The following is a 21972-nucleotide window of genomic DNA, read 5'->3' on the forward strand; positions in this document are numbered from 1 at the left end:
AATTACAGCACATCGGAGAAGACTCAATTAATCGAGTCTGCTGCACATGGTAATTACTGCGTTCCAGCAGACTCCAGTGTCTCGAGTGGCAGCATCCCCACACTTCAGAACGGTGGCAGGAGTGCTTTAACTAAAGCTTGTTTGATGAGCTTTAGGTAGGGCACCCTGCTGCCATTTTAAAGCATGAGGATGCTGATATGTGAGATGCTGTCAGAGCTGCTTTAATTAAAGTGCTCCCCTCTTAGCGTGTGTGTAAAGGCCCAGAGTAAGTGGTGTGTTGAATGACCTTGCCGTGCCAATGCCTGTCTTCTTTGCCTGATTCTCCTCTGGATGGACTGTGGCCAGGAGGTCTGGTTGCAGGAATAACAGGAAGTGTCATTAGAAGAAGAGACCAGAGAAAACACTTCTAATGCCTTCTGCAGGGCTTGTTTTTTCCCCCCTATTGCTACAAAGGGCTTGTCCCTTCCTGTGAGCTACTGGGAAAGGTTCAGTTAAGGAAGGCTCATGGGCAGGAAGAGTCATGCACTGTAAGGAAAGCCATTCATTTGTCCTGTATACATACAGTTTGGTACATTAATATGACAAGCATTTGTTTCTCTGGATGATGTGCATACGTGTGCACAAAGGAGAGGAGCTGGCGTAGACCTGCTGAGGACTTGCTTTCAGGTACCCAAACAAAATCATGTGCACCGTTACAAAAGCACACTTTATGATGTGGGTGAAAGTCAACATATACACATACAAAAATAGCAGAAACATACATGCACTGTCCTGCATGTGTGCATGCACACACATACATTACGCACACACATTCCCAGATCTCCACCACCATAAATTTATGCTTATCATGGCAGACACAGATGCTCCCTTGTATGCACATACACATACTTCTGCTCTGACTTACATGTATGTTGTAGATATGGACGCACACACCCAAGTGCACTCACATGTGCAATTATGCACTCTGGTAACAGACACAGTCCTTGTATTGCAGGGACGCACGTCACAATCATACGCACATGCAGAAGACACACTATTTTCTTGCTCTTACAAATATTCTAGGACAGTGTTTCTCAGCTCTTCTGATCCTGCAGACTGCCCTCAACAGCCCTGCACAGCCCCATGGTCTACCTCCACACCCTAAGGCTCTAAATCCCATTGCTCTCCACTCCTACCTGTCCTGACATCCTGCAGTTCATGGTCCACCTCCCCTTCCACAGCCTCCAGACCATTTCCCTAGCAGTCACCTTCTCAGCCATGCCTCTAAGCGAGTTCTACACATCCTAGCTCCAGAATGGAAGAAGCATTGCTCTGCTCACATGGAGCTGGCTTGGGCTAATTAGCTCATCAGCCTGTAGCACTGCATGAAAGCAGTTCTGCTGCTGCCTGTTTGGAAAGTTGTTCATGTGAAGCATCCTGGAATCTCAACATGGTGCTGCCTGGTACCATGGGAACATTGGTACTCAGCTCTTGCAGCCCCCAAGTTGAAATCAGTAAATCTCCAACTACTTTGTAAAGGAGGTCACTGTCTTTCTCCCCATTTTACAGATAAGCAAACTACAGCATAAAGTGGCAAAGTGACTGTCCCAAGGTTACCCAGCAGGTCAGTGGTATAGCCAGGACTGGACTCTAGCTGCATACAGACATACACACACTCCTCTTTATTTCCCATTTGTCTTGACCTTGCCTCACAGTGCCAGACTCTGGATTAAACTATTCACTCTTTATTATTAATATACATTTATGAAAAAGTCTCACAGTTACAAAAGTTCACGTTTATAAAATCTTCTCCGTACAAAGATTTTCATCTTCCCCCTCCCCACCCACAAACACTCAGTACGGCACAGGACATCTGCTTGGAGGGAAAAAAGAAAGAAAACGAAGGAACCAAAGAATGGGGAAAAAATGGGGGAAAGAAAAGGAAAGCCAGCTTCATGGCTAAAGCGCACTCCCACCCAGCAATGTCCATTATGCAGCCTCTTCCAAGGGGTCATTTCTGTAGCACTGATAGTGCACGTCTTCCAAGATATTAACAGGATACCTCACTCCCTGGATTAGGGATATTGCAGCACCAACAGCACTCAGGAAAATAGCTCTGCTGGTCCTTGCCCCTCAACACTTCCTTAATTCTTACGATGATGTAGCAACAACAGGAACTCTCTCTGAATCCAAGAGGTTGAACACATGGTCAGAATTTGGGGCCAAAAGTATTTCAATCTCTTTCTCATTTTTAATTGACCATTTTTTGACATTTTAGTTTCTTTGCTTTCCTTTCCTTTCGTTTTTTATTTTATTTTTTTACTTTCTTCCCCCTCCATCCCCTTTTCATCTTTAATTTCCCACTGAGGAAAAGAGGGATGGAATAGGTGGGGAAAGGGAGAAACAAAGACAATCCTATTGTTGTGTTTCTTTGAAAGAGAGAGAACATTTTGTAAACGAGCAGAGTTTTTTTTTATAAATTCTTAAATAACTTTTTGGTTTTGAAAGTGTTTAGTGTTTGCTTTACTTGGGATTTCACTTTTCTCACTTTCTTCCTTTTTTTCCTTTTTGCTACAGGAGGCAGGAGGGGCAAACAGAAAAAGAAAAACTTCAAACCCAAATTTTCTCATTTTGGGGCTTCATAAAAATGGATTTGAAATGTTTGTCTTTTTGGGGAGAACAAAGGCTTTTTTAAAGAGAAATGAATTTGTTAAAACAATTTTGGCCAGCTCCTTTACAAGGAATGAGGATTACTGCAGTGGGGAGGGTCTTGGATCATGTGGCAAATTTGTCTAAGACCTGTATTGAGTTCATCAGCCACATAATCAAGCCCTCCCTCGTCTATCTCAGGTGCTGCTACACTGCACCAATTCCTGCTCTTTCTCCTAAGGGGGAATAGAGTAAAGGCTATAGAAAACATCTGGAGAGAACTGGACCTGAATGGCTACCTGTGGAGCCACTAGATGGAAAAGTTTGCGAACCCCTTCTGGTTTTTATATGGTCTTTTTCTCCGTGGTGTCTAGTCAAATAATGTCATGGCCTCCCAGTCAGGACTAGAAAGGTGTGCCTGGACTAAGTCAAGCCTCTTGCTATTACAGGCAACCTCATATCATAAAACCTCTCCTGTTTGGTGTCCCCAGCCAGTACCTACTTCCAAAGGTATTGAAACCACATTTTCAAATGCATTTTGGGGCCTAAAGATTCAGAGAGGTGCCTAATGGGCTTTTTAAAAAGCACTAAGTAATTTTCAAAATCCCATTAAGCACTTGTGTGCAGCCTCTGGGCAACTAAGCACCTTTGAAAATCTGGCCCTTGGGCTCCATTCAGGATTCAAGAGCTCTGCAGAAGACTGCCCCTTGTGCTATGCATTTGAATGGAAGAAGCTGTCAGACACTGCAGAAACAGGTGATGGTGTCAGCCTAAGAGCACAAAAGATGCTGGGCCAGCTGGTTCCCTTCATCTGGAGGCTAATGCTCTGAGCTTGGCACATTTTTGAAACCACACATATGAACATACACACACACACACACACACACATACACACATACATAAATACTGTACCTACATGCACTGAACACACAGTTAAAAAAATTTAAACTCAAGGCATGGATCTGCTTTGGAATACGCCTCTGTTAAAATGTTAAAATACCAGTGGGAGGTGTGAGGGAGGGGTGGGTCTATTTTCATTGCCTTAGGGTGAGTCTCTGTCATCTGTACCCAGTTCATATACCCTTCTAGGTATTAGCCCTCCAGGGTCAGCCCCAAGAGCTGAGATGCCAAATTGGGTTCTTTCCATGTTCCTTAACCTTGGCTGCACATGCCAGTGGAAAGAATAGGCTTATTGACTCCTTCTGTCTCTTCCTGGGGTTGCTGTTCAGGGTCCCCTCTTCTATGTCTAGGGCGACCATATTCTTTTGAAGGAAATCCAGGACACTGCCCTTCCTCCCCCCTTCCCGCCAAAGTCAGTGGCACTGCTGCAGGCAGAGGCACGGTGCATAGTTAAGTGTGGAGGCAGAGTAGCATGGTGTGCCAGGCAGGTGGGCAGGCAGGCACTGCTACTGCTGTGCAGGAGCAAGGCAGATGGACTGGAGCAGCCGCCATCCTATCTGCACATGCCTGGCCTGGCTCCTCTGGTACAGTGGCTGGAGGTGGGGATCAGGCTAGGCTGGGTACCATTCTAGTCTGCCCACCTTGCTCCCGTACAGCAGCAGTGGTGCCTGCCCACCCGCCCGCCTGGCTCAGCATGCCTCCATGCCTCTCCACTAGACTGTGTCCTGCACTCCTGCAATTCTGGGACTTCTGTTTAAATTTTCAGCAACCAGCTGGAACCAACCTACAAAATCTGGGGCTGTCCCAGCCCAAATGGGACATATAGGCACCCCATGTCTCACCTCTAGGTCCATTTTTTAGTCTGTTTCAGCCTACTTGCATCCTTGCACTTTTAATCAGTCTTCTCTTTTCTATGATGAGGACCTTTCCTACCTCAAAAGCTGGACAGAGGAGTTTTTTTCAAATTCCAGGCAGTAAGAAAAGACTTGTCAGATGCATTCTGCTCTCACAACCTCCTGTGCAGCCCCCAATGCTGTCAAAGGGAATGCAAGCCTATGGTGACTGCCATCCAAAAGTTAGGCTATGGGCAGTGCCTATGGGTAGTGCCATCCAGAAGTTACACTGTTTACCTGTGAGGTGGGGCCAATTCCCTGCTTGGTTATCAAAATCTTGGTCGAGTCCTTGTGTGGGTATATCCCTACTGCTTTTGCAGTGCTCAGTCATGATGCTGAGGGAATAAGCCCTGCCCATCCATTGCTGCTCCATTTGTGCCAACTCTGGGAACTGAGCTGATGATGCCATTGTGAGGGGTACCCCTGGCACTGTGCTCAAGATCTGGGTTCCAAGCATTCTTGGCTCCCCATCCTCCTAGGGCTACCTCACTTCTGTCATTGATGTCAATGGGTGCAGCTTATTTTCTTGGCAGCTGGACTAAACACTCTGCTGCTGAGGTGGAGAGACCTTTAGCCCCCACCTCCATCCCTTCTTGGTGCTTCCACAACACAAAACACAGCAAAGACTGAAAGGCACACTCAGCTACTGCACTAGTGGGAACCACACGAGTCTCTAAAAAAATCTAGCTCAGTTAAAACAATTCTCAAAGGAAGGGAGAGAACCCAGCTTGCTTTTTCTTGCCTGTCACCACTTTGTAGGCTAAGAGTTACAAAAAAGTAGGCCAAGCTCACTGAAGGCCCCATGGCAGATCTTACTCTGATATACCCAAGCAATGGGTCAGCCGAGCAAGAAGATGCCATTTTGAGATTGTGCTTTCCAGAGCAAAACCACACTTTTCAGACTTGGAAGAAATCTACCAAAGGGTCTTTTGACTAAAGGAGGGCAAACAATTTTTATCAGGGAACTGCTACATTTACCTAAGTGCTCTTTCCAGGTCTTGACAAGGAGACAACAGGAAACTTATGTGGGGTAGGTTGTATAGGAAAACAAGAACAGAATGTAAATCTACCCTGCAATTAGAGGCTTCTATTTTTTTAGCCCTGTTTGGATCAGCTGCAGATACTTCTGCAAACCACATAGAAACTAACTGCTTAAAGGAATCTGTCCTGTACAGACAGATTTTTGCCTCCTAACTTTCCAGCATTGGCAAAACTGAATGATGAAAGCTGGAAAGCTCACCGGCATTCCAGTCGCATTTGGCATCTGGTTTGGTCCTAGTTCTATGCAAAAAATAAAAAAGGTGTAAGTCTCAAAGCATGTTAGCTATACGTTAGAACACACAGAGATCTCTAGGAGAAGGTTATAGGCCTAGAAGCGTGTTCCCTCTCTGGGAACATTGTCTTTAGAGTCAGCTCTTTGTGCCATTTCCTGAAATGTCAGTGACACATCTGAATCCATCTGAAAGCAAAGTTTTCTCCAACTGTAATGCTGAGTCTAGTCACAAAGGTTACTTGCTGCCCTCAATGCTCTTGATATGGTTTGGATTGACGGTTACATGTGCAGTGCTTCATGTGAAATTCAAGGAGCTGGGTGTCCTGGGTTCTTCTATCCCTCGCTCTGCCAGTAGATTGCTGTGGGGCATGAATAAAGTCACATCAATCTCTTGGAACCTCAGTTTTCCCATCTGAAAGGCAAGGCCAGTACCTACCACAGAGGGATTTGGAGATGAGTGATTAATGCTTTCCCAATGCTTCAAAAATGCCTGGCTGGCTGGGAGAATGAAAGATTAATCTGACAAGTTGCTAGGCTAAAGTAGAGTCTTTCTCTCCTTTTCTTTTTTCCAAGCATATATATCTGTTTTTAAATCGGTGATTGTATTTATTTTAAATGTCTGTGATGCGAGGAAGCCAATTGTTCTGACTGGTCAGTGTGTCTGTCAGTGAGAGTGTCACCAACCGGATGTACCTGTACTTCTCCTGGCACCTTCTACTAGTACTGGTGCACCACGTTAAATCCTGACCTGCAGCACCACCTGCTGTTCCAGCCTTGAGCTTCTTCTTTATTCTCTGAGGCTCTTTCACACTCTGGTTTTCAGTCCCAACTTACACTATCCCTGCAATTCTGGTTCTGGGGTCCCTGCCCACATCTCAGTCAGTGCTTCTCACTACCAGCATGCAGCCCTCTGCTTGCCTGGACCTGGACTCCAAAACTCTGCCAGTGCTTATACTGCTGACCCGTAGCCCACTTCTGGCCCAGCCCTGGGCTCCTACCCGACCTCATACACACAGCTCTGTTGATGCTTCTCTATTCCCAAGTCTGGTCTTCCTTGTTATTTGAGGGTTGGGCTACCACACAGATTTGCCAGTGCAGCTCCTTACCCTGTATCTCTCTGCCCCTTGTCCAGTCATTGCACAACTTCAATCTATTGCCTGGGACTTCTCAACTCTGCTGAAACCAAACTACATCAAGACAGAAATTCCACTGGCACCTAAACAGAGCACCTGACCACCACTGGACACATTTCTAGTAAAGGGTCACCCAGAAAACAGATGAGCCTTGACTACCACAACCTCCAACCAGCCACTGCTGTGTGCCTCAAGGGCAGGACTCTGATGAGCAGAACCTGCCTGAATGCAGAGCTTAGACTATGGTAGGACTCTATGGCCTATTAGGATGTTTCATCTCAGGACTCTTGGTGGTTTTACAGCCTGGGGGACCATGGTTTCCAAGCCCACAGCTACTAAATACATGGGCAGAATAGGTGGGCTCTATGATTTCTGAGGCCATAGGTCCTACAGCCATGAAAAAAATGCACAGCCTGTAGCTGTCCATGCTTGGAGAGCTGCATTTGTGAAAATTCACTTGAGGCCTGTGATATATTATTTTCCTAATTAATACAAAGAAAAAAAAAAAAAGAAAAGAACTCCAACTCTTAATAAACCTGGGAGCCACAGGTCCCTCAGGTGGAGTACCTTCAACTTGTTGGCAGGTGTTGTACAAGAACAAGTGTGTGAGTTTTGCATGTTGTAGTTGTGTGTAGGGGATACAGTGGGGATGACCTGGTTTGGAAGGTCCTGTATTTCATGATCTGTCAGGCCTTGGCTTGTTGGCTGTTTCCAATGTCTCTGCCAGTGCAAAGGGGCTAGTACAAGGCACAGTGAGATATCCCTGCACTTGGAGGCCTCATTCTTCTGGTGACAGCAGCCTTGGGATTAGATAAATCTTGAGGGTAGAGAAGGACTGGTCCCCACACTGGATTGCAGAAGGGGTTGAAGCACAGAGTAGTCTGCAACAGCACCAGGACTAAACAGAGGGGGCATGAATCATGGCGGAGCATAGTTAGGCTCGGTGCCCTCGCCAGCCAGGGAGGCCCTGATCCTCTAGGGTTTTTCTCAGGCAGCAAAAAAGCAGGAGGAACTATCTTATATTTCCTCATCCTCACTGGCTTTGCTCCAGCGGTGGCAGCAGTTTGCGGTGATGCCCAACAGGAAGTTGGTAGCCACGGAAGCAATGGAGACCACAAAGCCCACGAAGGCAATGAAGAGATAATCGTCTAATGTCAAGGTCAGATGACAGGCCTTGAAACTCTCCTCTGTCAGTGAGAACAAGGGGGCACCTTCAACTTCTGGGGGGGCTCGGCACTCAGCCAGCTGGGAATCTACAATGAAAAATGGGTAGATGAGGAAGACAGAGAAACAGATTTAAGAACTTACCCTAAACAGGTACACAACCATCCCCTTCCCCAACAGCGAACCTTGACTCTACAATTTCAGTTGTGGTCCTGGGTTCTGTTTCAGCTTGGTGGTAGTCTCCTGATTTGACTCATTTAGCTTTTTTGCACCTGGATTTCTTTATCTGTACAGTATCGGTGATAAATATTCACTTGCATCTGGAAAGAGATCCTTCAATGAAAAGCACTCTGAAAGGGCAAAGGATTACCCTGTTTGTTTTCACACCTGCATGGAGTTCTCAGCTAGTAAGGATGCCCTCTTGTGAACTTCATTATCTGGGACCATCATCAGTTGCCATGGGGACATTTAGATCCTGATATTTTAGTACAGCTCCATAGTATATTTTAAAACCTAAATCATTATACCACTACTTGTCACCAGTCACTGTAGCAACTTCATCTTAGGGCCATTTTAAATACTTACCCACTATTATACCATGTCACAACACAAATCCGTTTCCTTGTCACAAACTGACTCAACATCTCTGGTGCAGGACATAAAGATGAACCACAGCAAGATGCAGCACCATCACACACTGACTCTCAAGCATCTGTCCAATTTTGAAACTTAAATCTTTTGGAAGCTCAACTAGAAATATACTGAGCTTAGCTTTCAGAGGTGCTGAGCACCAGTTTTCTACATGGGTTCTGTATTGGAAGGTGCAAATCCAGTCACTTCTGAAAATCAGGCAGATAGAGACTCAAGATGGGCATACAACATTTAAGGCACTCCAAATTATGATAGTGTTTGAAAGATGTTGTAGCTGTGATGATCCAGGAATTATATGAGAGGCAGGAAATTTTGGGGGGTGATAGCTTTTATTGGACAAAGTGTGTGGTTGGAATAAAGTTAGACAAGGGTTCAAATGCAATGCATTCTTCAGCAGGTATGTCTGGAGAATTAGTGATGGTGCCATCCAACTAGGCACAAAAGCACAAATTAGGTGAGTAGATAGATACATTAGATCAGTGGAGCCCCACCTTTCTGGGCTGCAGGCCAAACGAATGGTGCGGGTTCAGTCTGGAGGCTGAATCTGGTGCACAGGATTGGTCTGTGGGCCCGATCCAGCAGGGGGTCAGCATGCAGGTGCAATCCAGTGCATGGCCCCAACCCAACATGGCAAATTGAGCTCTGGCCCCAGGTGCACTGGATCAGGCCCACCACCGTGGCCCCAACCCCATGAATGTCAGATTGGGCCTGTCATCCCGGCCCCGTGTGCACACCAAATGGGGCCTGTGGCTTGGGCTCATGTGCACTGGATCAGGCCTGCTGCCCTGCTCTGTACACGCTAGATCAAGTTCAGTGATGCTGTGCATGCTGGATCGGGCCCAACCTGATAGCCCAACCCAATCCAGTGCCCTTAGCCATGTCATTTGGCTCACAGGGCTTGGAAATTTGGTGGTAGGGGAATGGTGCTCCCCCACTGCCAAATTTCTGGACCTGTGGGGAGCACCATGAGTCAAATGACATGGCTTTGCTCATTTGGCCTGTGGGCCTGAGGTTGAGCATCACTGCATGAGACAGAATATCTCTGCAACACCATGTCATGACTATGTCCTTTTGCACAATGCATTTCCATTACTAAACGTGACATGACATCAGGCTTCCATGATGCAAAGCCATCAGGTGATAAGGGTGTAACAGACCCAAATCTATCATCCAGATAGCCTATGTTTATGAGAAAAACCTATTTAATTAAGGATGGGAAGCAGCTTTATCGTACAATGAATGCTAAGGTTTTTCTGAAGGATGCAATGAAAATCAGAAGTATTAGGGGAATCCCCAGACCTGAGGGAAAGTTTTTGGCTAGAACCACTGTATTTTGGTTCCACCTGAGCTGTAACAGTCTCTGGAGGAATTTCCCCTCCCACTCCTTCTCGAGCTCTGGCAGCCTGAAGCTTGTGTAATAAGCAGCAAGGGTAAGAGAGAACTAATGACATAAGAATCCACAGAGGGAGGAGGGAAGTGGAGGAGGGGTAGATGTATGTGGTTCCCTTTGTTAGCTATGCATCTGTCATTGCAAGGACAGAGAGAGGCAAAGTCACATTTCCCAAGAACGGCAAGTTTAAAGCATATTAATTTCTAACAGGAGCAGCACTTCTGCCCTACAGCACCATCCTGCATGCCTGTTTCCCACCATTATATCCCACCCAACCTTGCCTATGCATTTAATTCCTCCCAGTAGCAGCTCTACCTCTTCTCACAAAATGCGCAGCTCTGCCAGCATCCCTCAGTCACACCATTCTCAGACACTCTTATGCTAGTCCTGGGGTCCCCAGAATGCATGGCCCTGCTAATACCCTTCTGTCTCAACTTGCAGCCTGCCCACCCTGAGCTAGTGCAGCAGCATGCTTCCAGGTCCATTTGAAAAAGATTCTGGTTGCACTTTGAAGGACTGGTGTAAGAATCTGGAGTCTTCCACCCTTTGAATTGGACTCTAATCTCAGTCTATGGGAGAAGAAACACCAGAACTGGATTTTCTGGCCCCAGCAGAGGACTCTGGACAGGCTCCTCTCTTGATCTGGACCTACAAATCTAGGCCATTCTGGTTGCCACTGGGAGGAAGTGGGACAACTGATGAGATCATGCTGTGTGCTACGCACCTGATGTGCAGCGCTGGATCCTGTTCCTCAGCCACTTCAAGAGTGGCTCCATGGTGCAGCCACACACCCAGGGATTACCCCCAATTTGCAAGGTCACCAGCCCTGGGAGGCCTTCGAGGGCTTCAAGGCTGAGGAAGGACAGCCCTCCATAGCTGAGGTCCAGGTCACGGAGCTGGGCCAGCCCCCGGAAAGCCTGGGGATGCACCTTCCTCAACCATGGATTGTGGCTTAGGTCAATCCTCATCAGGCTGTGGGCCTCTTGGAACATGTCCGCTGCTACATGACTGAAGTTGTTGTAGCTCAGGTCCAGGTGGACAAGCCGCTTGGCAGTCAGGAAGAGTCCAGTGGGTAACTCAGCCAAGGAGTTGTTCCTCAGGTCGAGCACTCTCAGCTCGGCATAGCAGGTGAGGTAGCCCGGGGGGATGCTTGCAATTCGATTATGTGCTAGGCTTAGGTTCCTGGTGTCCAGAGGCAGGTCAGGAGGCACCGAGAAAAGCCGCTGTCCACTGCAGTCCACCACCTGGTTATGGCAGGTGCAGAGAACAGGGCAGCTGGCACTGGCACCGGTGAAAGCCATTGCCACTGCTACAAGGAAGGACCCCAGGATCATGGCGGGGTGATGGTGGGGCACCGGCTGTTTTCTTCGCGGGCAGACATGTCCTGTGCCCATTTTAGTGGGCTGGCAGGAACATGGCAGAGGCGGGAGGGCCAGGAGTCAGCAGGGGAGAGAGGTGGTGGGAGAAGGTGGCCCAGAGATGAGGGGTCAGTCATGCAGGACGGCAATGCTACGTTCTGGCTGCATGGGAAGAGCAGGGGAGACAGAGCCTCAACACCATCCTAAGCCACAATTTAGAGCCACTGCACATGCACCACAACAGAAGGCCAGGAGAAAAAGGTGTCCTTTGCTGGGCTTTGTCTGAGCTTCACCTTTTATAAGGCATGACATGCAGAGGAGAAGGAGTCCCAGCTAAATCCTTCTGGCTACCACCTCCATTTGAATGTGAAAAGACCCAAATGTGGAGGAAAAGCAAATAAAACCCAGGATCCTTAATCCAGTTCATCAATGTGCTGAAGATGACAGTTCAAGCCAACAAAAGACTTGTCCTTATTCCCCCTTTTTGCTGCTTGCCTGCTGGGCATGTAGCACAACTGATGTCTTTCTCCTGGAGCTGGGAATCAGGTCAGTGAAATTTAACCCCCTGGAAACCAGAGGTATATTTCAACAGCAGAATAAATCCGGTTCCTGTTGTTGGGAATGTGTGGGAGCCCTGGGGTTTTTTCCAGAGGCACTGAGGTTTTTTAAAGCCCAAACAGAGGAAGGTCATTCACAAAAAAAACAAGAGTTGGGAAGGTGATGTGCAGCCTCCTGGGCATCAGACTGAAGACAGAAGCACCCGATAATTTCCTGGAGTGGCTTTTGCCAGATCCCTTCTGATGTCTTGGCAAGATCAGGAGAGACTAAGCCTGGAAAGCAGCCTTTTCCGAGGCCGTAGCTTCTGCTGGCTGTGCGGGATTAGATCAGAGTTCATGGAATGCTTGAAGGGCTGGGAAGAAGTGAAGGGCTGGTAGTCCCAAGGATGTAATCCTTGGCTTGTTATGCACTCCCACTCTCCTAGCAGGCAGTGACCGTGGTCTGGTTGTGCAACCTGCCAAGGAAATGTGGGAATGAAAGACTCAGCAATGAGGTCACCCGTCCCCTGGTGCCTTTCTGTCTGTCCACCTAGCTCTCTGCCCTTCCTTACTCTGCACTCTGGCTCTGTTCTGAGTTATTCTGCAACACCTTCGTTGCTTTTACACTATCAGGTCCCAGCTACTCCTCTGAAGCCCCTCACTTCTGACTGGGATCCCCTCACTGCTCCTTCAGACCTTGGCTTTCCTCTTTCCCCCATTTTACACAAATCGGATGGTGCCTCTCAGTCCTGACCTGCTTTTCTCAGCCTGGGCTCCCTGCATCCAGGCAGCTCTGCCAATGGCTCTCAATCATCTGTATAGATTTGGCTTAGCAGGCACAAGAAATAGGGCTACAATCCCACTGACCTTGACTGAAAGTCCCTCAAGATCTGTGAACAGCTATGGGTGGAAGAAGGGAACTCTTAGCATATGGACTTTCCATCCGTCTTTGCTCAGACACCCCCAGCAATGTCCCCCTTCAGGGGAGCCCTTGTTAGTCCAGGCACCCCATGCCATCCTTCTCTTGCACCTCGTTCCTACTCCCTATCACCCTGTCCTATACCAGTCTTGGGCTTTCCCCCACTCCTCTGCATGTCAGCTAAGTCCTCCCCTGCAGATGCCTTGTTCCTTCAGTCCTGGATCTCCCCACAGATGGGCTAGCTGTTGCTGTCACCCATCCCTTGCTCTTCTTGCTAACCCACACTTCACTGGCCATCTCCATTGATGCACTTCCGTCACCTAAAGAACCCTGTGCCGTTCCAGCTTTCTCTTCCTGTGCTTGCTTTCTTCCTTACTCCCTTTGCCTGGCCATCTTTCTTTCTCTCAGTCTTTTTTCCTGGTGGCATACACCTTCCTTTGCTCTTGCTCACATACAACTTCCCTGCCAAACATCTTCCTCTCAGTACTGGCTCTCACCCACCTTTCCCACCTCCTGGCCATACACCATGCAAGATAAGCCACATACCCCTGCAGTGCCCACACCCTGCCCATGCAATCCCCACCCCTCAGGCACAGGGGTGCCTGTTCCCTGTAGCCCCCCAGGCATATCTCTTATCTCCAGCCATGAGCTGGGGTCATCTCATTTTTGCTGTACCGGCCCAGTCCAACAGGAATGAACCCAGCAGATGACCATACAGTTCCAGCCCCCACCCTCTAGGACACACCCAGTGTACGCGCGCGCGCGCGCGCGCACACACACACACACACACACACACACACGTTCCTTCTCCATCCCTCCCCACAAAACCCTCCCCCCGCACCACCCCACTCTACCCAGTTAATGAAGGGCACTACTCACTTTAGCTCAGGGAAATTTTCAGCTCAGCTTTCATGGAGACAAGTGTCTTCCCTCTTCCTTTGCTGCCCCATCTTCTTCGCTGGAGCAGCTGGCTTTTTCTTCTCCCTGCTCCTTTGCGCGTGTTCCTGGGTCTTTGGCCAGTGGCCCCTGTTGCTCCTTGGCCTCTCACTGCTTCCCCGTTCTCTGTCTGTCCTTTTCTCCGGGGATTGGCGAGGGTGCAAGGGAAGTTGGGAGAAATGCAATGTCTCTCATTAAATTGCAGCAAATAAGGCTGCTGCTGAGTCTGTCAATTCAACCAGGTCTTTCCCCAGCTCTCCTCCTCCTCCTCCTCCTCCCTTCGCTCTCTCTCTCCTTCTCTCTCTCTTTTTTTTCCTCGAGGGCCAGAAACTGACGTTTCACTGTCTCTTAGCAACCGCCTCCACATCTCTGAGCAACAGGAGAGCTGGCTGCAGACCCCGCCGAGATGAGAGGAAAAAGGATGAAGCGATTGACAGGGATAAATGCCCACCCACGGGATCTCAGGGACAGGGAGAGAGAGAAACATGGGGGGGGGGGGGAAGGAGGAGAGATGTCATGCAGACAGGGGGTGGCAAGGGTGGGGGTGGGAGAGATCGGGAAATTGCCGAAGGGAAACACTGACAGCGAAGGATGAAACGCAAGCAGGGAAAAAATGGAGAGATGTAAAATATATGGAGGGAAGGAAGTAGGCTGTTGGGGCTGTTTCTAGGATGGCTGGGACCAGGCCTGCAGGGTCCCTCACAGACTGGAAGATACGGGCTGGCCATGGCCAGCCATAAGGATGCCAACTTGAATGAAAACCTCCCTGCTTGACAAGAAGAACAAGAAGGGCGTTTGTTCCTGAAAGCTTGCAAAGAACACATTTTTCCAACTATTTAGTTGGTCTAATAAAAGACATCACATCTACCCAAAGAACCTCAGCTGCTTGACAACCATCACTTTTGGCCCAGTCCCAGTACATCCAAAAGCCATGCTGACTTTCTCCATATGCTCCCCCCACCTCCTTGATTTATTACAGCCTTATGGGTAGACCAGGGTGAATGATGGATTTTTCATTTTGGTGGCCATATTGCAAAACTGGAAATGCAATATGATCCGGGTCAGTCTAGACAGATAGGTTTTTCCACATTTTTGAATGAAATAAAAAGGGAAAAAATGTTTTTGTTCATAAAAAAATATTTTGCTCTATCCAAAGTAGAATGCTTTTGGGGTTTTTTTTATGACTCTTAACAGCCTCCTCCCTTTGTTTAAAATTATGTCTAGTTTTAAATGTAAAACAAAGGTTTTCAAGATGTAATGCTGAACAATATTGTTTTGAAAATATTGGAATGAAACAGGTGTTTTTGACAGGGATGATTTCTAAATTTCTAATTTTTTTCCTCCTTTTCTTTCCAGCTGAAACTATTCACAGAATTTGAATTCACAGAATTTGATCCTCACGAAAGATCTCACAAAGAGTTTCACTCTCTCCACAACTGTCCTTTGGGAAAATGTTCCATTTTCTAGATACTTTTGCACATCTTTACTCTTGGTTGTTTCTCAAATGAACCAGGGCTGGATGTTTCTTCTATATTCCCAGTATGAGTTTGCCCATATTTGCAGTATGAGCACCCTCTTGAGATGTCTCATCCCCCTCTTTCCCCATTACTCTGTCTCATTCACATCCAGCTTCCAGGCAGACGGCAGGAGGCCACTGGAAGCAAGGTGGCTTTTTGTATCATCATTCCTATGATAGGTATTAATTGGTGCTTATTTTAGTCTGAGATCCCACCAGGTTTCAAGGGAAACTCCAGGAGGTGATGATAAATAAATTCAGACCTCCTAGTTGTCAGCTGAAATTCAGACCTTTAGCTCTCATTAGTGATAGAGCTCAGGACTGGCAGCTTTAAACACACCAAGCTCTGCATCTGTTATCACTACATTTGTGACCAAGCCATTGTCACGTTCCTGCAGGCATCATAGCAAAGGGGAGTTTCAAGAAGGTGGCTTTGGAGGTTGATTATGAGCCTTCCTTTCAGGTGTGAGGGGTAGCTTAGGAGAAACCACAAAGCATGAATATTTTGTGGCTGGTGGTCAGGAGATCTAGGATTTTGAAAAGAGGGGTCAGATAAGAGCTCATTGTGCATGTGCTACACATTTGAGCAGGGCAAAACTCCCCCTGGAACTGCCTCTGCTGTTGGTACAAGGGGTGGGCCTGGAGTGGACTGCCCTGGGCATGGTCTATTACACATTTGCCTATGATTGCAGAGGACTAGACTGAAAGACAGTTTCTACCAGCAGATGGTACAGTTTCCACCAATAGACTGTCAGCTGTTAGAAGTTGACAGCTACAGGACACCATCTCAACCTCTATATATACCAGGGGTGGGCAATTATTTGGGCCCGAGGGCCATATATAGAGTTTTGATGAGTTGTTGAGGGCTGGGTCAGCCCCTGCATATGCAACAACTCACCAAAACTCCCTATGGGGCTTTGAGCAGATGGGGAGCACTGTTTGGGAGCAGGACAGGCAGGCAAGGCCAGGATCACAGGGCTGGGTTGCAGGGTGGTGATAGCTTGGGGCCCTGTGTGGAGTGTGTGTATGGTGGTATGTGGGAGGGTGTGGGGTGGGGGGAGGGGCAGTGCATATGTGTGTTTGTGTGTGTAGGGGCTGGCTGCCCCCGTGGTGCTCCACATGGGGCAAAGCCCTGCCTGGGGCAGCCTGCACCATGCTCCTGCCTGCATCCACCAGCCTAGCTCTAGCCCTGGCCGGTGCACAGTTTCTGGCAGGGCTGTTCGTAGCTTGGCTGCAGCCGTCCAGGTGCTGCTCTGCTCCTGTTGCCTCCAGTGGGAGCTGCCCAGCTGAAGCTTCCTCCCACCAGCCCACCTGGAGCAGCACAGCAGGGGCAGGAGCAGGATGGGGAGCTGCCACTGGAGGAGAGGGGAGCAGAGTAGCACCCAGCTGGCTTCAGCCACACCATGAACAGTTCCACCAGATGAATTGTGCACATTGGCCCGGGCCTGGGCCAGTGGGGCTTCCAACAGTGGCTCCTTCACTTGCTCCTGCCTCTGCTGTGCTGCTGCAGGCAGGCATGGGGGAAGCTTTAGCCAGCTGGCTCCTGACCCCAGCATGCGAGGCTCCAGCTCCAGCTCCGGCTCCAGCTCCAGTTCCAGTTCCTGGCCACCTTCCGCGTGCTTGCCCATTTGCAGATTGCTGCTCATCATGTCAGGTGGGTGGAAGGCAGCTGAGAGCTGGAGCCAGAGCCCCAGCACTGAGGCAGGAGCAGCTCAGCAGGGGCAAGAGGAGCAGCTGCAGCTGCAGCTAGAAGTGAGGGGAGCAGAACAGCCCCTCTGGCCCAAGCCAGGGCCCCGGCCAATGCACGTGGCTTCAGGCAGGGCTGTTCTCAGTGTTACTGCAGGTGGCAGGCAGGTTATAATGTGCCATAAGTCTAATGTCTACATTTAGGTCATGATTTTTTGTATCCAGTAGATTTATGAAGTGAAGTTCATAGGCTCATCTATGAAAGGTGTTTTGTAAATTACCTTTGAGGATTAGAACTGAGAGGTTGGAGAGAGAGTGGTTATCTTTTGAGAAGTGCGCACCCACAGGTAATTGGGTATTTTTGCCTTTGGTGGATTTTTGGTGTGTGTTCATTCTGGTATGCAGTTGTTGTTTGGTTTCTCCTACATATATTCTGAGGGCACTGAATGAGATATATTATACTTCTAGAGGTGCAAGTGTAAGATCCAGGAATGGTGATGGTTGTGTTGTGGGGTGCAGTTATTGTGGGAGTAGTGGTAATGTGTTGGCAGGTTTTATGTTTTTTGTCCTGGCATGATCTGGATCCATTTGGTGTGCTTTGGGCCATAGGAAGTTTGCTTCTAGTGATCGGGTTGGTGAAGTTTGGTGATTGTTTAAAGGCTAGGATGGGTGTGATTTTGTAAATGATTTTGTGTGGAGACACAGAGGAAGATGCTGGTAACAAATGCAGAGGCCACAAGCAGGGTTTGGAAAAGTGAGAGAAGGAACATGCACTGTGGGAGGCTGGATGTATTTGGCAAGCTGAAACAGCTGCAAAGGAAAGGAATCTGATATAGCCTGTGGAATCTGAGCAGCTGGATAGCAAACCCAGGAGCCAACATGTCTCTGGTGTCTACTTGGCCTAGTAGTCTCTTGGGAAAACCCTACAGGGGCATGCTTTCTTGGGTTCAGTGCATATTCCAGTGTCAACACATGCTAATACTTTGTGGCACTGTGCTAGTGTGGGGCTATTGTACCACTGTGTGTATCTGTGTATATGTGTGTGTTTGTGTTAGGATGATCTAGCTACACTTTTGTTTGTGCTGGTTGTCTTGCTTATGTTTGGTGTTTTGTTGGGCTGCCATGACTGCATAAGGGTTTGGCTTTTATGGTTCTCTGTGGGCTTGTCTGTGTTTGGGTGTTATGTTTGCAGGTATTTGTGTTGTAAGGTTTTGCCTGCAAGTAAATTTGTTTTGACCTCCTGTGTGTGTGCATGTGGATTCATGGTACAGTGTTGTGTCTTCAAGCTGGTTTGCATTCGCTTGGCCTGTCTCTGTGTGAAGGCCTTTCAGGATCCATCTGAGAGACATTTATAGAGAAGACCTCTTCTGACTTATCATGGCCAGACAACAGTGGCCACCCTCTGGCTTTATCCATGCCTGAGACACTATGGCCCTATGCTCATGTCTAAGGTACAGAAGGCCACATCTCCTTCACCTGGGCTAGGGACAGACATTCAAAAAGTCTGAGTCTGAATTGATTCAATATTTGTACCTTAGTCTAAGCTGCACAGATTGAACCAATTAACAACTGGACAGACATTCACTTTTGAATCAGGAAATACATCCACACTTTTGAATATAGGAAATGCCTGCAGTGGCTCAAGTAGGGGGGCAGTGGGGAAGAGGGGCACTAGACCATGCCTGCCAGCCACTGCCAAAGGGGATGGGGACAAGCTCTCCAAAAGGCTCTCACTCCTCCCTGCTAGAGCAGAGGGGGCATAGCCAGGCACCAGCCTGGGGTTAGCCTGCTGGAGGGTGGGCATTTAAATCCACATAGAGGTCAGCTGGGGTGGGGCAGGGAAAAAGTCCTTTCTCTGAAGGAAGCATGTATTGAACACAGCAATTTGCAACCTCAAGCACACAACAAAGAACAACCAAAAATCTTTGCCTAAGCTAAGATACAGCCCAGTAAAACACAGTGAGAGCACACACAACTTAGTCTAACTTAAAATGGAATGTATAAACCAAAAAGACAAGACAAAGCCTAGCATAAGTCTTATGTAATCCTGAAGGCAGAGTGTCTCCTTACAGCCAGGTAGTCAGAAAGCCTTTGTTTAGGTATTCTCACCTTTTATAGGTTCTGCTTTATAATGTAAATGAAGTGCTGTAGCAAAGGGGGTGGGGAGAAGGGCAACCTGGGGTGACCGCTCCAGGCACTGAAGCGAAGGGGTGTCAGCAGCCTTTTGGGAGGGGAGGCACAGGGATGGGGGAAGGGTGGCTTCTGCCTCTCCATTCACTCCCGGGCAAGCATGGTGGGGGGAGCATGTGCCCCCCAGATCTGTGTATGGGGCAAGGGCAGGTTGCCGCTATGGGCTTTCCCCCAGATGCCAAACGTTATTGCATAAGTGCAGCTAGGTCTCTGAATTCTTTGGTCAAGCTGTATATGACCCTCAAGCTGTCTGAGACCCATTTCTGTTCCCTTTGCTCCATCTCTAGCTCATGTGATGATTGTGCCAGGTCTTTGCCAACACCTTCCACCTCTCAGTCTGATCCTGCAGGGTTTGGCACCAGCACACTGAGCTGAGGAAGGGAGGATTAAGACCCCTCCCAGACCCCAGATGGGGGTTTGCCTGGTGGGGCAGTCCCTCTCAAGCTGTTATCTGCTCAAGCCCCATGCCCTGCTTGAGCAGAGAGAAAGGGCTATAGGCGACACATTGAGCTAGAGAAGGGGGGATTAAAGTCCCTCCCAGACCCCAGCAGGGGTTTGCCTGGCAGGGGAGGCAGTCCCTCTCAGGCCATTGCCCCGCTCTGCCCCAAGTCCCCACCCCCTCCGCTCTGGCGGGTGGGAAAGGTCAGGCAGGAGCTGCTTCCCACCCCCTCAGGCGGACCACCTGCAGTTCCCAGTCTGGTTTCCCACCCCCACCCCCTTTCTAGCCTGAGCAGCAAGGGCTGGCTGACCAACAGAGGGGCAGGGACAGCCCTGCTCTCTGGAGCAGACAGCACAGCCTAGCTCAGGGCTGAAAAGTATGCTGGGGTGCTGAGGGACTCTGATTTAACTTAAACCAGGAAGGGGTCTGGAACAGAAGTTGCACAAACCAGTTTGACCCAAATCAGTTAAGTCTGATACTACATTCAACCAAGTTTATCTTAAACCAGTTTCAGCCATTTTGAAATTGGTTTATATGCACTGAATTTCTGTTCTGTTACAGGTTTAAACCTATTTCTGATCACTTAAACAGGTTTATGTGTTACTTTGTCTCTAGCCCTGAAGTCTAAGAACCCCCAAGTCCTCATGTCTCAAGCTCTCCATTCCAGTTGGGGCCACCCCAGAGAGGGCTGCCTCCTTTACTTTATTTGCCTGGAGAGACAGCTTGGTGGGGAGGAGGAAAACCGTAGGTGCCCATAGCTATGGCTGCACCTGGGTGTCTGCACAGATCCCAGCTGCTTCTTCACCTTCCTGGCCAGAAGTGTGCTACTGAAAACAGGCACCTTATACTAGACTCGGCAGCCTGCATAACCTGTCCTCTCCAAAAGTACCCCCACCAAGTCTTGAAAATCCCCAGGTACTTGTCTGGGCAAGACTAGGTCCTCGGTTACCCTCTGTCATACTCACTTTGGAAATTCAGGCCTCTGTTCTCGGGGACTTTAGGTGTGTACACACATGGAAAATTTCTGACAGCTAAAGTGATGTAACTTTTTAATGTCGATTTAACTGTCAGAGTGTACGCATGTATGTGGAGCAGAGTCAACTTAAATGCAGCACAAGATAATACACCTCTGAGATGTATTAGCTTGAGTCGCATTAGTTAAGTTGACTTAGCTCACGAGATGTCTGTCACCATGTCAAGGAGCTGTACGTGTGTACACTCCAATGTGGCTTAACTTAAGCTGACTTAGTATGTGTATACACACCCTTTGATTTGGGTTCTTATGCCAGCTCAATGGGGCCCTGATCCAGGGCTGGAGTTCCTGGCTGCTTTTGTAGTACGAATCAATGTGGGCCCTATTTCTTTGTTCTCATCTCCAAGTAGTCATGGGGGTGGTACTAAAATCCCTTTAACCATTGCAGCAGTTCACATGAGCTAGCCACCCTGAAAAAGAACTTTAGCTACATGGAACAATTGGATTAGCAACTGAAGGTGATTGCATTAGCACAGGGATTTTATTAACAGCTGACAGGTTGTGCTAAATCAAACAGTAGCCGGTAGCTACATGAGCTTCAACCCTCCCCCTCATGGGCAATCTGAAGTGTAACTGCAGCACACACAAACAGAAACATCCCTGAACTAGCTTTCTTTAAAGCAGCCAGACCCTGGCAGCATGAGCTACAACATCCCATATTAAATATATACAGGAAAATCTACAGAGCAAATGAGGCTGTGGTCCTTCAGACTGTAGATATAAATACCTAGAGAATGATCTTCCCCATGTGCCTGTGGGTACCTCTTAGAACTGAAGTTTTTTTTTTTTTTTGTGTGAAAAACACAAATTCAGCAACACCAAAATGTTTTATTTCACCAGTTTTGCCAAATTTCTCCCATGTCATAAAACAAACAAGCAAATTACAACACCCCCCCCCAACAAATCCATGCTTATCTTTAACAGTCCTAAAAGGATGCTTCAGTTTCAGATTCAAAGCAACTTTTGATTTTGAAATTTCCCTTAAAAGTATGAAAAAACCTCTTAAATTGTTCAAATCCAAAATTTAATATTTTCTTGTGTGTAAAATGAAATGCTTTGCTCAATTTGAATTTTTTTTGATTGATCTGGCAGGAATTTAAAAAACCCAAACATGCCTTCTGTTTATTTGAAACAACCTTCTTTCCTTCCTTCTAGAAACCCTTTGTGGAACACAGGGAATAGCAGCCTTGTTCCTGTTTGAATGGTCTTTTTTGGTATCTACTTTGTTAACTTCTCTTTACTCCATATTTTATAGCACTCTTTCTTTAACTACTATTTTCATTTATGTAACTGAGTTAAATTTATGATTTTATCTTCAGGGGTGTAG

General features: G+C 47.9%; 1 protein-coding gene across 1 annotated transcript; it reads right to left on the minus strand.

Moving 5' to 3' along the window:
* Positions 1-687: 687 nt before the first annotated feature.
* Positions 688-14155, minus strand: LRRC55 (leucine rich repeat containing 55). Its single transcript, XM_006267485.4, has 3 exons — positions 13725-14155; positions 10757-12402; positions 688-8080 (listed from the first exon to the last, which is right to left on the minus strand). Exons 2-3 carry the CDS (start codon positions 11424-11426, stop codon positions 7845-7847), a joined length of 906 nt encoding a protein of 301 aa, XP_006267547.1. The 5' UTR covers positions 11427-12402; positions 13725-14155; the 3' UTR covers positions 688-7844.
* Between the last annotated feature and the right edge of the window lie 7817 nt (positions 14156-21972).

Source organism: Alligator mississippiensis, chromosome 2 (genome assembly GCF_030867095.1).
Source record: "Alligator mississippiensis isolate rAllMis1 chromosome 2, rAllMis1, whole genome shotgun sequence".
Taxonomy (NCBI): domain Eukaryota; kingdom Metazoa; phylum Chordata; order Crocodylia; family Alligatoridae; genus Alligator; species Alligator mississippiensis.

Coding starts and splice junctions, on each gene's coding strand:
- LRRC55 (XM_006267485.4), bottom strand. CDS start 11,426: ATGGGCACAGGACATGTCTGCCCGCGAAGAAAACAGCCGGTGCCCCAC. Junction 8,081..10,756: donor GATCCAGCGCTGCACATCAG/GTGCGTAGCACA, acceptor TTTTCATTGTAG/ATTCCCAGCTGGCTGAGTGC.